Source organism: Lepidochelys kempii, chromosome 1 (assembly GCF_965140265.1).
Source record: "Lepidochelys kempii isolate rLepKem1 chromosome 1, rLepKem1.hap2, whole genome shotgun sequence".
Lineage (NCBI taxonomy): Eukaryota > Metazoa > Chordata > Testudines > Cheloniidae > Lepidochelys > Lepidochelys kempii.
Window position 1 is genome coordinate 25436782 of NC_133256.1, and position 15518 is coordinate 25452299.

Genomic DNA, 15518 nt, shown 5'->3' on the forward strand with positions numbered 1-15518 from the left:
TGGAAAAGTAATATTGCCAGGTTCGGTGTCAGTGTTTCAGCATAATGAAAAGCTGTTCTGCTTCACCTCCTTCACTCCTGGCTGGCTTTCGCTAGCTTTCACTCTCTGATAAATGTGATCTAATTGCAATGCTTATCTTTGAACTGCTCTTTAAATGACCCCTCGTTAGGGCTATTTAATACTAATGTGTCTTCCTGGGTCATGTAAACTTTTTTTTTAAAACTAGAATCCTAATGAGTATAAGAACAGCACAGCTGTATGATAAAGCTTTCATTAAAGGATTCCTTAATAGAACCTACTGCCATTCCTTGATTGCATAATCAACAGCTAATGAAATTGTCTTGGTAACAAGAGCTATAGTGTATTACAGACTCTCTTGAGACTAAGTGGAAAGACAATTGTACCATCCTGAGAAGACTATTGATTGTTCACAGTTTGAATTTGATTGCCCTTTAGGAGAACTAAACGAGATCATCTTGAGCTCTGCTAAACGGATTTTGTTTTCTTTTGATATTAGTGTTCTACTTTCATACAAGGGACCACAAATGCCCGGGAGCATAATCTTATTACAGATTTCCAAAGTTTGCCAGTTTGAAAGCACTTATCATTGTATGAGGAGAAAAGATAGCTACTTACTTGTGGCACCTTTAAGCTGCATCTTGTGTTTATGTTTGAATGAGTGCAAAGTTCTGATAGGCCCCCATTGCCTCTTGTAGGAGGGAATCCCAAAGGGAAGTTTGCCTTGGGACTGGTTCAGAATGAATGGAAGGTTTACGTGAAGAGACCACTAGATCGGGAAGAACAAGACATTTATTTTCTGAACATCACTGCTACCGATGGCCTCTTTGTAACGCAAGCTGCTGTGGAAGTGACGGTCACGGATGTTAATGATAATAGTCCTGTCTGTGATCAGGTTAGTCAGCAAATTTTAGTTGTGTAATATTTTACTGGACATAAAGATTTCCTATAAGTTCATTATTATTTATCATTGCTTTCCAGTTTCATTTCTTAGCTGCATTTATGGTAAGTTCTCAGTTCAGTGGCCTGACGTGTTCTGGGAGGCACTGGTGGGAGTAGATAGTTTCACTAAAGCAGGTGGAAGAATAGTGTTTTAGAGAACATAGCAGTGGAGCTAGAGGAACTGGGCCTTCTCCACACTGGTAGTTTTCTTATTGTGCAGTAAGGTTAGATTATTGTTGATGCAGCTCCTCTAGTGGTAACAATGGTGAGAGGATTAGTATAGACCGGGCACAGGTAGCCTCTGGCATTTTAACCACCATGATATCTAGACCTACTCTGAGCACAGATGATACAGTGGTAAAATTACCTGTGTCCTGTCCTTGGGCTCCCACATTCACCGTCAAGGGTGCAGTTGTCCTGCTACAGTAGTGAAATGAGGGGAATGTTCAAGGAAAAGTCAGGGTAGGCAGTGTATAAGGTGTGGCTGCCTTTTTATTCCTAACACCTTTGCAGTCCTATTAATGCTTTTAATTTTTGTTGTTGTTGTGATACTTAAAAAACTTTAGAACTTATACTAATGAGTTAAAGTTCCTTAAGAAAAGTTGTTTCTTTTGTATAAAAATGTTGAAGATACTTGTAAGTGCATGCACCATAGAGAGTAACCATGCAAAATGATGTTTGTGCAAAGATAATATTAACTGCTGCTCTTGCATCCCCTGTGTTTTGTGCTTTTGTCCCTAGTTTGCATACACAGCATTATTTCCTGAAGACATTCCATCAAACAAAGTCATCCTTAAGATCAGCGCCAAGGATGCAGACATCGGATCCAATGGTGAAATTCGCTATTCGCTGTTCGGGCCTGGGAACAATAAATTTTTTTTAGATCCAGAAAGCGGTAAGGTGACAAAACTTTTGTCTCTGAATGACATTGCTAACCCCGGCCACCAGTTGGGGCCAGAGTTCTCGCCAATTACTGCTAATGCATTTTCCATTAAAGTGTCACATGTGGAAATCTGAACTTCTGCTGTCAGTTTATAATATTGCAGGCATTTATGTCCACTTTGAAGGTGACAGTTATAGGACAGTAGAGGAGAAGGAACCCCTTTCATAGCCACCTTGGATATTCCATCCATTGGGGAGGATTTAACCCTCCTGTTTCCCAGCAAGACCTTCAAACCAGTTGTGGGCATCAGAGGCCTTGAGCTGGAGCCCACTTGGTATAAAAGACAGGGAGCTGCTGGCAGAATGTTTACAAAAAGCCTTCAGCTTTGGCAATCATTTCTTCCACCCATGTCTAAAATAGCCTGAATGTGTCAATCTTCAGGACATGTGGCAAGGACTATCTTTTCATCCAGGCTTTTGGGGAGGAAGGGCCATGGATATAGTATTTGTTAGCATGTTGGAGTGTTGTGGGGGTATTGCTGATTTGATACGTGGTTTAAAAACCGGAGGCAACTGCATCTGGTGGTACTGTTTTGTTACCATAAATGACAGAGGTTGAAGCAGTGGGAGGTTTTTAGTATTTTAAAGGTGGGTTATTGTCCCCTATCAGAATAAAGTGTAATCCATTTAAATATGGGATCTGGCATATAAAAGACTAAATCGGTCCTGCTGGCTAGTACCAGATGCTTTGCTGATACGTTAATGGTTGAAGACTATTTCTTTGTTTTATAAGAAGCAGATAATATTGAAAACTTGTGGAATATGAACAATCTACCTTATTGTTGCTCTTAATGCCCAGGGTCAGACCTGTGTCCTTTCATTGGTCTATAACGTGTGTGTATCTGAGAATGAGAGATCTGATCTAAACTGGAAGGCGCAGGCACCCACTGAGACGCTTGAGTTGTTTTTTGGCAAAGATCAGCATTATGGCCCTTTACATTTGATTATCTTTGCTGTCATCAGTAGATTTACAGTGCATTTATGTGTTTAGAAATCTAGAGAGCCATGGAGATTATGAGAGTAACCAAAAGGCAGACATGAAAAATATTGTTTATTATACTCTCAGCCATGGGTGAAATTGTAGGGCTTTGAAGGTCATCCAGATTGGCTTACGCTACTGCATTTGTACTGGCAGTTAACTATGGTGGATAAACAGAAGTAAAAATGAAACTTTCAGGATTTTGTATGCTTTTCAGTGATGGATACTGTTGTTGTTTCTTTTCCCCCCCCCCTCTTTTTTTCTTTTAATTCCTGAAAAATATGTGATCTTTCTGGTGCTTACAATATCTAAAAATGGATATTCTGTAATATTATAATGATGATCACTGCTTGTACCCAATTTTAGGTGAGTTGAAAACCTCGGCCCTTTTAGACAGAGAGAAAATCCCTGTGTACAACTTGATTGCCAGGGCAACAGATGGCGGTGGCAGGTTCTGCCAGTCAGAAATCTACCTTTTTCTGGAAGATGTCAATGATAATCCACCAATGTTTTCTACTGATCATTACACCGCATGTGTCTATGAGAATACAGCCACTAAAGCTTTGTTAACAAGAGTCCAGGCCACGGATCCTGATGTAGGTAAGTGAGCAATATTACTAAGAATAACTAGGAAAAATGCATGGGTTGGTGGAATTGCGACAGAGATGGCACCTTCCTCTTCCCTGTTTCTCTCCTTATTCACCTCTTCTGCTTTTTCTTCCTCTCCCCTTTGTTATCCCCTTTGCTGCTGCCCATTGTTGAATGTGGCATGGTGTCATAGATGTATAAGTATTGCAGTGGCCAGGGAAGTCTGTCATCACCATATTCTTATTGTAGAGATCACTGGTAGCAGTTATGATGAATTTAGGGTTAAGTTTAAACTTTTGTGCTATAAAGGTCTCAAGTTCTTTTGGAGCTGAAGTTCTCCATGCCTGTTTTTGTGTTATGCATGTAGTATAGTTATATGCCAGTAGAAATCTATTGCTAGGTAGAGAAATATAGGTCTTGATACATCACAGCTTTGTTATAATTTTAGTCTGTTATTGTTTACACTGGAGATACTCTGGTTATTTTCTTACTGGTTTGTTTTTTTTTAATTTCAGTCTTTTGTTATGTGAAGAACTTAATCATGAAATCTAGGCACAATTTTTTTGTCTTGTAACACAAGTATTAATTTGTAAAAGCCTTTGCTCTTTTTCATCTAATTTGTTTCAGGTAAATAAATATAGAGTCTGACAGTTTTTTCTTTTCTCTGCTTTATTTTTGGGAGATGTTTTATGAAATCATGGCATGAGTGATGTTACCTACAAACCAGGATCTTCCACTGAATGGAAATACTTTTTGTTCATATTTTTCTGGATTATAATAGATGCTGGTAGTGTCCTCTATTGTTAAGGTTGCTAGTTTAAATTTGCTGCATTCAGTAAAGTTAAATAATAAGCTGCAAACATTTATTACTTTATCTATAAAGAATATATTATGCTCCTTGGTTGAAAAATCACAATTACAGTTTATTCTACTGCCCAGTAGTGCAAAACAATTACTGTTAGTTAGCCAATACATGTGTTGCAAACCCAGTGTTTTTATTTTCCACTGCTGTTTTAATTAGCATTTTTCTCATGTGTATGAAGTGACATTTAAAAAGATAGCAAAGAATTTGAAATAAAAGTTGTAAATAAATGCTTATGCTAAATCAACTTTACATAAAGAGATGATGAACTATTTAAAAATAGAGGTAATTGCTACATTCATTCTCTTTCTGAGACTGCATATTTTTATAGAGGTGGATATGTGATGACAAATATGAAAGGGTATATAGACTTCGTATTTAGAGCTGTAAATCATAGAGGGATGTGTAAGATGCAGGGGTTAATCTGGTTTGAAACTGATTTTAATACAATTCAGTGTTTTATCAGTCAGCACTAAAAACACATATTCCCATTGTTGTGGAAATGAATGAATTAGGATAGGATGTTTTTTTCATAACATACAGCAGTTAAATCTCTGTAGTGTACTGAAAGCCCCCACTCCCCTTGAAAACATTTGTTTAGCTTGTAATGAGCCAAGGAACATATTTTCCATGGTGCATTTTACAGTCAGTGTTAGCATCTGCCGACTCCTCTGCTATTTCAGTCCTTGAGTTGTGGGTGGGTGAGTTGTGACTTAGAGAACATGCACCCTTTTCAGAAGAAAAGGAGTACTTGTGGCACCTTAGAGACTAACCAATTTATTTGAGCATGAGCTTTCGTGAGCTACAGCTCACTTCATCGGATGAATACCGTGGAAACTGCAGCAGACTTTATATACACACAGAGAATATGAAACAATACCTCCTCCCACCCCACTGTCCTGCTGGTAATAGCTTATCTAAAGTGATCATCAAGTTGGGCCTCACTTTAGATAAGCTATTACCAGCAGGACAGTGGGGTGGGAGGAGGTATTGTTTCATATTCTCTGTGTGTATATAAAGTCTGCTGCAGTTTCCACGGTATGCATCCGATGAAGTGAGCTGTAGCTCACGAAAGCTCATGCTCAAATAAATTGGTTAGTCTCTAAGGTGCCACAAGTACTCCTTTTCTTTTTGCGAATACAGACTAACACGGCTGTTACTCTGAAACCTTTTCAGAAGAATGAAGAAAGGAATGCCAGCATGGGGAACACAGAGAGAAAACTTGAAAGACAAGCCATGTTATGGGCTCCAGGAACTCGTCCCACTAAACATAATACAGCATATGGGGGAACTGGCATTTATATAGAATGAATGTTTGGTCAGATATTCTTAGGATAATTAGGGAAATTTCCAGGCAGTAGGAAGATTCAGTGCCACTGCTCAAGTTATTGAAGGTTTTTGCTGTGCAGTACCTGCAGCTCAACATATTATTTGAAACAGGGATGTGCCTTTGCTTTCTTCTTAAGGGTTTGATCATGAAATATGCTGAGCATTTCCTAAGAGACCTTTTGAAATCTATGAGAGGTGAGGGTGTCATGCTATCTGGAGTAGCTCACAACTGAGAGTGTCAATCTCCGTTCAGACTGTCTGCCCTGTTTTCTGACACCCCAAACTGGTGATTCTATAATTGGATTTCACCAAGCCAGTAACAACTGTGCACTGCTGGATTACTATATTAATCTTACCATGGAGCCAAAGACAGTCCCCTGAGGCTCTTTAGTGCATCTTGCCACCCAGACAAACTGGTCTAAATGATGAAAAGTTATTAAAACCAAAAATCACCTCACATTAGGACACTCCTGACCCCAAAGGGCCAGTCACTTACCCCAGGTCAAAGGATACTCTTGATCTCACACCAAAAACAATGCTGTAGCCAATTTCTCTAGTAAACTAACTAGAGATTTATTAGCTAAGAAAAAGAAATTAAAGTTACTGAGAGGTTAATGACAGGTTTCAGAGTAACAGCCGTGTTAGTCTGTATTCGCAAAAAGAAAAGGAGTACTTGTGGCACCTTAGAGACTAACCAATTTATTTGAGCATGAGCTTTCGAAGTGAGCTGTAGCTCACGAAAGCTCATGCTCAAATAAATTGGTTAGTCTCTAAGGTGCCACAAGTACTCCTTTTCTTTTTGAGAGGTTAATGTAGGTAAAATACATTATAGGTGAGTCAGAGTTTGTAAGTCCAAATGATTAGCAGAGGTGTAGTAATCTCCTGATTTTCCATAGGTCTCTCAGGGTTACCCAAAACAGCTTTGGGGATCTCTGTCTTGTATCTGGAACACCCCCTGAAAGTGTCCGAACAGCTCAGAGATACAGGATCACTCCCAAGGTACATTCTCTTAGCTGTTTTCCCCAGAAAGCAATCTGGCACGTGTTCGCATCACAGCATGGTTCTGTAGATTTTCCTTTGTTGAACGCAAGAGCCCATGCTTTGAAGTTTGCATGCTTCTCATTTACAGTTCTAAGGCTTCAATCCTGGTGAACTTTACAGAGACATACATAATGCATTTAGTTAAGCCATCCAGCCAGTCTTTCATTAGTTTTCATGAACAACGTGATAGCCAGAAACAATCCTTCATTAGTTTTCATGCAGTTTTACACATTAAGTAAATTCTCATCTAAACGCTAATACATCCTTTGATCTAGGGTTAATTAAGTACAGGGATCTATAATGTAAAATATAATGTAATAACATTCAACAGGTTACAGATAAATGAAGACAATACCATCACATTTCTTTTTAATTATGCCAACCCACAAGTGAATTGGCCTGATCACATTACAATGCCTTTTGACACTCCTTTGATTTCTATTAGCATGTGAGTGAATTAGCCTGCTGCCTTGGTGGGTATTGGCAACCTGCTTGACAGCATCACAGAGTGTACTCAGCACTATGCAGGATTTGAACCTAAATTGACTAAGGGCATGGCTACACTGGAAACTTCAAAGCGCTGTTGTGGGAGCGCTTCCGTGGGAGCGCATTCAAGTGTGAGTGTGGTCGCGCGTGAGCGCTGGGAGAGAGCTCTCCATGAGGGGATTAGCTCCCAGTGCTCGGAGCCTGTTTACACTAGCACTTTAAAGCGCTCTGACTTGCTGCGCTCAAGGGGGTGGTTTTTCACCCCCCTGAGCCAGGAAGTTAGAGCGCTATAAAATGTAAGTGTAGCCAAGCCCGAACACGTGCTAGAGGGGGACATGAATGGGAGGGCTCTGCTTTCCAATTTCACAACTTTCAGTCGAAGAGAATTGCTTTGGATAACAAGGAGCATATTCCAATACAGTGCATAGTTCAAACAAAGGTGGATGGTCCAAACTGTGAATTAAGTGGGCATCTGGAAGAAAGGGGAGTAGCTACACAACTCGCTTTGTTACACTAAAATTATTGATTTTTTTTAAAGATAAACATATAGCATTGCTATCTGCCCTACGTTTACTGGAAATTCCTGATTTTTCACAGAGCTCACCCATATCATACAAGCTAGTGAAATAACCCACCATCCTGCTGTTGTAGATAGAGTATAGAGGCTTTGGGACCTGAGCTGCAACTGGTTGTATGGTGTGGCAGAGAGGCTCCAGGTTTGCAGAGACACCATAGCAATCTAATATGTGGAATCTATTATGCAACGTCTACCCTAGAGGGAAACTTGATGGAGAACTCTAATGGGAGTTAGGTGCCTTGACGCTTTCGAAAATTCTACTACTTCCAACTAGGCCAGCACCTATCTTCATCTTCAGGTGCCTACACGCCTCTAGAAATCTGGTCCCTGGAGCGTTAACATTTGTGGTGACCAGCTGGCAGATCCAGCTCTCCATTTCCCTCATCCAGTACTGGTGGTTTTGGCAATTTATTGAAGTCTAACAAGATCCTTCTAGTCAATCTTTTAGCTGATCGGTCTGTCATGGGAGACGTATGCTAGAGGTACCGTTCAGCCATCATTACAGTTTCTAAAAATTTTACATGATAATTTTCTAACACAAAAGTTATTGTACCCAACACCAAGGTAGCTCCTTATGATGAATAAAGATAAAGGGGGATAATTGCTGAGTGACTGGTGATCATGACCAGAGAACACTGAATAGGGACAAGTAGAGGACAGTTCCAATCAGTACTATAAATACTTGGTGCTTCAAAAGGGGTAATTTCCAAAAGCTGAGCAAAATTCATTGAGATAAAAAAAATATAGATAGAAAAATGTGTGTGTGCTCGTGTCACATGAGAACCATGAAGTACTTTCCAGTCCATTCATAACTTAGGAAGATGCTAAACAACATCTACTAGGGGTAAACACTTTAAACTCAGCAGACCTGGATACCTTGTAACTAAGATCCCTAAAGGAGCTTTCTGAGAAGATCTCTGGCCTGCTGATGTTAATTTTTAATAAATCTTGAATACCAAGGAAAGGCCAGATGACTGGAAGAGTGCTAATGTTGTGCCAATATTCAAAAAGGGCATGCAGAATGACATAGTTAGCTATAGGCTGGTTAACCTGATATCAGTCCCAGGCAAAATAATGGAAAAGATATGTGCTTTAATTGATTATGAAATAAAAGATAGGAATATAATTCATGCCAATCAACATGGATTTATGAAAAATAGGTCATGTCAAACCTGATTTCATTCTTTGATGAGATTACAAGTTTGGTCGATAAGGGTAACTGCATAGACTTCTGTAAGGCATTTAACTTGTGACTGCACAGCATTCTGATAAAAAATTCAAACTATATGATATCAATAAAGCACACGTTAAATGGAGTAAGAACTGGCTATTTAATAGATCTCAAAAAATAGGTGCCAATGGGGAATCAGCATTGAATGGGGATGTTTCTAGTGGGGTTTCACAGCGTTTGGTACTAGGACTGAAGCTATTCAACATTTGCATCAATGATATGGAAATAAATATAAAATCATTATTACATTGCATCTTCCAATGTTGGTGCACAGGGCGGAATTTAGTCTTTTCCTTTCCTCTCTGTTATTTGCTGCTGCTGCTTCCACTGTTCTATGGTGTTGAGATAGATTGTTCTGCCCTTCCTCCTAAAAGTTCTTCTTGAGGTTTCTCTGGGGTACCCTCATTTCTGCACACCAGCTGGTTTCCACTTGACAGCTTCATGTGGGAGTCTGAGAGTTGGTATCTGGAGTAGATATGTCCAGCGCCTTCTTCTGATTCTAGTGGAAACAAGTTGCTGGTTCGTAATTTCTTGGATCTTTTCATTGGTGATGAAGTCTTTCCAACCAGTGCCCAGAATCTTTCATAGGCACATATTTTTAAAGGCATCTAGTTTTCAGTCTAAAAGATCTTCATTTCTTGCAGCCATATGTTAGCATTGATATTGTGTTCGAATTGAAAATTCTCAGTTTTAGTTTGGTGCTGTATATCATTGATTTCCATATGTTGTTGAGTTTAGTAAATACTGAAGATGCCTTTCCTATCTTTGATATCCTTTCCTTCTTGAGATCTCTGGCCAATATGGTGCTGCCCAGGAAGGGAAGCTGTTTTCCTTCCTTGATATTTTTGCCATCTAGCGTGATGTTACTGTTTGATGTCTGGGTTTCCAGTACGTTTGTTTTAGCATAACTAATTTTGAGCCTTACGTGGACTGCTGTGTTTGCCAGATTGACTCTCTTTGTTACTTTTTGGGGGTATCACTTAGTTTCCCACTATCATCAGTAAAGTGTAGCTCCTCTAATCATATGCTATCTACTGATTCTATACCAGTGTTTGTACTCCAAATTATAGGCGCCGACTCCATGGGTGATCCAGGGCTGGAGCACCCACAGGGAAAAATTGGTGGGTCCTCTGCACCCACCGGCAGCTCCCCACCCCGCCCCAGCTCACCTCCGCTCCGCCTCCTCCCCTGAGCACGCCGCTGGGTCCTGCTTTTCCCCTCTCCCTCCCAGTGCTTGTGCCACAAAACAGCTGTTTCGCACAGCAAGCCTTGGAGGGAGCGGGGAGGAGGGGGAGCGTGGTGCCCTTGGGGGAGGAGGCGGGGCTGGGGCGGGGATTTGCGGGGGGATCCAATAGGGGCAGGGAGGGGCGGAGTTGGGGTGGGGCAGGGGCCGGGGGGGCACAAGCACTCACCAACGCCAACAAAAGTTGGCGCCTGTGCTCCAAATGCACTTCTTTACTATGCAGTTTATGGCAATGCCAAACAGCAGAGATAAAATGAAGCCCTGTTTCATGCCAGTGTTCCCGATGAGCCACTCTGTAGTCTGGCTTTTCATGCTTACAGAATGAAAAATTACTATTTATAAAATTTGTGGATGACTCAAAGATTGGTGGCGTGGTAATAATGATGAGGACAGGGCAGTCATATGAGTAATCTGAACCATTTGGTAAGCTGGACCCATGCAAACAAAATGTGTTTTAATATTCCTGAATGCAGAGTTCTACATCTAGGAACAAGGAATGCAGGCCAGAACTACAGAGTCGGAGACCATATGTGGAAAGCAGTGACTCTGAAAAGGATTTAGGGGTAATGTTGTCTGGGACTATCCAGAGCAAATTATACCATTAGAGCACGTCTCTCTCTCCTGAGGTGAAAACAAGTCTAGGAATGGTCTGTGCTGGGAGGGGTGAAACTTCACAGGTATAGTGTAAGAGTGCAATTTTGGGAAGGATTTCTACAAACCTAAAGAAAAGTTTTGGATACATCATAAAGCAACACATACGATGAATAAGTTCTGTGGTACATTTCCAAAGCATTCCTTTAGTTTTGTGAAGACAGTGCTTTTAGTTGCTGATGTATCCTGCTCTTTTGAAAGGCTGTAACCTCACAGCAGAACACAGAGTGCTCTGAGATGTATCTGTCAGTTTCAAAAATATATCCACACAGTGGGATATTTTGTATGATGACCTTGGTTGCTCTGGGTCTTGTATGACTCCTATGGCTCAGTATGTCTCTGCTATTTGGTTTATTTCCATTAAGAGTCTATTTCCTGGGCTTGATTCCTTCAGGATTTGTGCTGGATATTGTCATGGCCTGCAGTGGAAGGCCCCTAGCAGTGGAATTTTTGCCTAAGTCTGATTAAAGCGGCATTGTGAGCTTGCACCCATCAAAAAGTGGGTGGTGCTCTTTAGGTCCAGGTAGCTCAGAGGATGCATTGCATTCAGCATATCCCGTGTCATGCAGGCTCTGCTAGTTGGGGCTCCTATAGACCTTTGTGTGTAGTAAGTGATAGCTGCCCTCCCAGCTGCTGCAAAGAGAAGGAATCAAGTTCATTATCTATTGTTTTCTGTATCTATATATGGTTAATTTGTACTTGCAGTTATCGCTAAATGCCCTCTCTCTGAGTTTTCCCCTCTGTTGGGTGAGGGAGGATACAACATTTTCAGCAAAGATCTCAGAACTATGATTAATATCTATTCTGTCTGAAGTTCTGCTCCTTTCCAAAGTGTTTAAATCTTTGCGAGTACCGAGGGAGCTACTAAAACTCCAATAAAAATGAAATACTACTGTCAGAGTTCCCTCCCCATGCTGAACTCTGGGATACAGATGTGGGGACCCACATGAAAGACACCCTAAGCTTATTTCTACTAGCTTAGGTTAAAAACTTCCCCAAGGCACAAATCCTTCCCTGTCCTTGGATGAGTACTGCTGCCACCACCAAGTGAATTAGACAAAGATTCAGGAAAAGGACCACTTGGAGTTCCTGTTTCCCCAAAATATTCCCCCAAGCCACTTCACCCCCTTTCCTGGGGAGGCTTAAGAATAATCTACCAACCAAATAGGTAAACAGGGTGAGCACAGACCAGACCCTTGGGTTTTTAGAACACTAAAAACCAATCAAATTCTTAAAAAATAGAACTTTATTTTTTTATATATAGATATATAAAGTAAAATAACCACCTCTGTAAAATCAGGATGAAAGGTAATTTTACAGGGTAATAAAATTTAAAACATAGAGAATTACCGTCTAGGCAAAACTTTAAAGTTACAAAAAACAGGAATAAACCTCCCTCTTAGCACAGGGAAAATTCACAAGCTAAAACAAAAAATAATCTAATGCATTTCCTTCCTATTACTTACAATTTGTACTCTTAAATGCTTAGTTCAGGTGTGGCTTTAGGAGATGTATTTTCCCTGTCCTGGTTCCTCGCTGACCGGGAAAGAACACAAAACAAAAACCTTCCCCCACAGATTTAAAAGTATCTTCTCCCCTTATTGGTCCTTTTGGTAAGGTGCCAACCAGGTTATCTAAGCTTCTTAACCCTTTACAAGTAAAGGAGGGATTTTATGCTATCCTTAGCTGTATGTTTATGACAACTACTAACAAAAAAGGCCAAGGGATGTGGATAATTCTCTGTTGTTTGTGTGTGTAAACCCACAGTTTGAGAACCACTGCCATAGGAGCATCCTAAGGCTAATAATTACACCATGAAAAATTGGAGTGGGAGGAAGCACTGCAATTAGATAGTCTGCTTACAAATAATTTGTAACTTGAAAAGTAACCACTAATTTCACAGATCTTATGGCACAGCTTCCTTTTTTTTTTCTTTCATATTCATAGAATATTTTTTTCTTATGGTTGTCATGACTTTTTGCCAAGCTTTAACAGTGTGATTGTTTTCTGTGGTAAAGAAAATATTTCAACCCTCTTTTTTGGTTTTCTTTTGCAATCTCATTTATTTAAAAAGAAAGCAAGCAAGCTAAGAATTCTTTTAAAAATTCAATTAAAATAGAGTAAATTAACTTTCCTGGAGAAAATATTTTTGTTAATTAGTTGATGGAGATGGATTAAAACCAAGAAGAGAAACATGCTGTAAACTTTTAATATTTAAAAAGAAAATGGTTATGTGGTGTCATCAGCAGGCATTATCAGCTACAGAAAAGCAAATGGATGTCATGTCCGGAAAGAAACTTGTCATGTCTGGAAAGAAACAGGGATAATAAGTCTGGGGAAAAAAAATCCACATTTGTATGCTCTTTCCCTACGTGGTGCTGCTCCCAGAAGCTGGAGGGCTAGATACCAGTTTATAATGTGGGGTTCGAGCCCTTCATGTAGGGTAGTCACCGCAAGGGCACGTGGTCAGTGACTAAGGACAAGGGGCCTACCCAGGAGGTAATACCTGAGTGAGTCTACAGCCTACTGGATAGCCAGAGCTCCCTTTCTCAATAACTGAATGCTGTTCCCCCACCCCAGGGGGTGGGGGGGACAACTTCCTGCTTACATATAGGATTGGGTCCTGGGAGAGCACCGCTCCTGGGCTGACATCGGAAGCATCTGTATAGAGAATAAACTCTTGGGTGAAGTGTGGGTTGATGAGGACCAGCGCTTGGCTGAGAAGTGTATTCAAGGTATTAAAAGCTTCATCAGACCAGTCCTCCCACCGGATAGTGCTGGTGTCTTGGTGTTCTTGGTGTCTTTGCCTTTTAACAAGGGAGCTAAATTGGAGTGCAGAATTGCAGATGAACTGGCAATAGAATCCCACAAGGCCCAAGAAGCAGCGTATTTGTCTCCTAGTCCAGGACGTGGGATATGATTTCAACACACAGAGACTTTGTCTAACACAGGTTTCACAGGGCCTCCTCCTATCCAATACCCTAAATAAATTACTTCTGTTGCAACCAACTTACATTTTGCCAGGTTAGCTGTGAGGCCAGCCTCCTATAGGGATGTCAGTATTGCCCTTCTGTGCTGTAAGTGATCTTCCCACATATAGCTATAGATGACAGTATTGTCAAGGTAAGCCACGGCCTACTGCTGGTGGGGTCTAAGGTTTTGATTCATAAGACGCTGGAAACTTGCTGCCAACCCTTGCAACCCAAACAGCATAGTTTTAAAATGGAAATGGCCAAAGGGGATTGATTATACAGACATCTCCTGGAAGGATGGAGACAGGGAAGTCTGCCCTTTGCAAAGTCAAGGGTACTGAGGTATTGTGCTGGGCACAACTGCTCTAATAGCTCTTCCACCCTGGGCATTGGGTAGGCATCAAATTTCACAAAGGCATTGACCTTCTAAAAGTCTATGCAAAATCGGACTGTGTCATCCGCTTTAGGGACCAGGACTATAGGGGCCCTCCAGTTGCTCTGAGACTCCTCAATATCCCATTTTCAGTATGGCCTTCACCTCTTTTCTTACTGTGTCCCCTATCCTTTTTGGTAAGGGTCGGGGATTCTCCCTAACCAGTTGTCTTGGTGCTGTTTCCAGATGATACTGTATTGTGTATGTTCTCTCCGGACTTGGGGAGAACTCTGTAGCAAAGTCTGAGATCATTTGCACCAATTGGATTTTTTGATCCAGTGAAAGGGCCTCACTTAATAGTAGAGGTCCAGGTTCTGGGCAAGCAGCTACCTTGGGCCCGAGTTCCGGGCTCACCAGGTAAGTGTCTATCAGGAGAGTTTCCTGTGTCATCCATAGCTTGAGAAAATGTACATGGGAGACCTTAGTTTCCTTCCTCCTGCTGGATAGCTGGATCTCATAATCTACCAGGCCCATTTATCTCAACGTCTTGAATGGGCCCTGCCTGTGAGCCGTCAATTTCAACTTCAAGGATGGTAATAGCAACAGAACTCTGTCTCCAAGTGGAAAGTTCATAAACATTTCTTTTAGTTGTACCTTTGTTCTTGCCTTTGTTGAGCGCAGATGAGATTCTCTTTTTTAGACGTGCTCAATGTCTTAAAGTGCTTCCGTAGGCGTATAATATACTGGGTTGTGTCAAGTGGGTTTGCTTCTTCCCAACCTTCTCATAACACATCCAAGATTCCCCAGAGCTAGACTCCATAGAGCAATTCATAGGGCAAGAACCTCGTAGAGGCTTGGGGTTCCTCTCACATGGTAAATAGCAGCAGCAGCAGCAGGAGATGGTGCCAGTGAGTAGGCTTCATCCCAACAAACCATTTTGACATCTCCTTCAATGTTTTGTTAAATCTTTCCACGATGCTGTCCATTTGCAGATGGTACGTTGATGTTCTCAGAGCCGTGATTTTAAGGCAGGAGCATAGTTTCTGCATCACCTGAGGTATGAACTTGGAGCCCAATCAGTCAAAATTTCTTGCGGGAAATGTATCTGGGCAAAAAATCTCATAAACTCAGGAGTGATCACTGTCACCTTAGCTGAACAGAGCTGTATGGCTTCCAGGTAATGAGTGGCATAGTCCACCACTACAACTATATATTGACAGGTTTCAGAGTAGCAGCTGTGTTAGTCTGTATTCGCAAAAAGAAAAGGAGTACTTGTGGCACCTT

General features: G+C 41.0%; 1 protein-coding gene across 8 annotated transcripts in view; it reads left to right on the forward strand.

Moving 5' to 3' along the window:
• FAT3 (FAT atypical cadherin 3) overlaps positions 1-15518 on the forward strand; it is a 559292-nt gene that overhangs the window by 458062 nt on the left and 85712 nt on the right. For all 8 annotated transcript variants that reach the window (XM_073336876.1, XM_073336917.1, XM_073336926.1 and 5 more), the window contains 3 exons: positions 717-913; positions 1702-1855; positions 3248-3481. In XM_073336876.1, coding sequence (XP_073192977.1) covers positions 717-913; positions 1702-1855; positions 3248-3481 — 585 coding nt within the window. The remainder of the gene's footprint in view (positions 1-716; positions 914-1701; positions 1856-3247; positions 3482-15518) is intronic.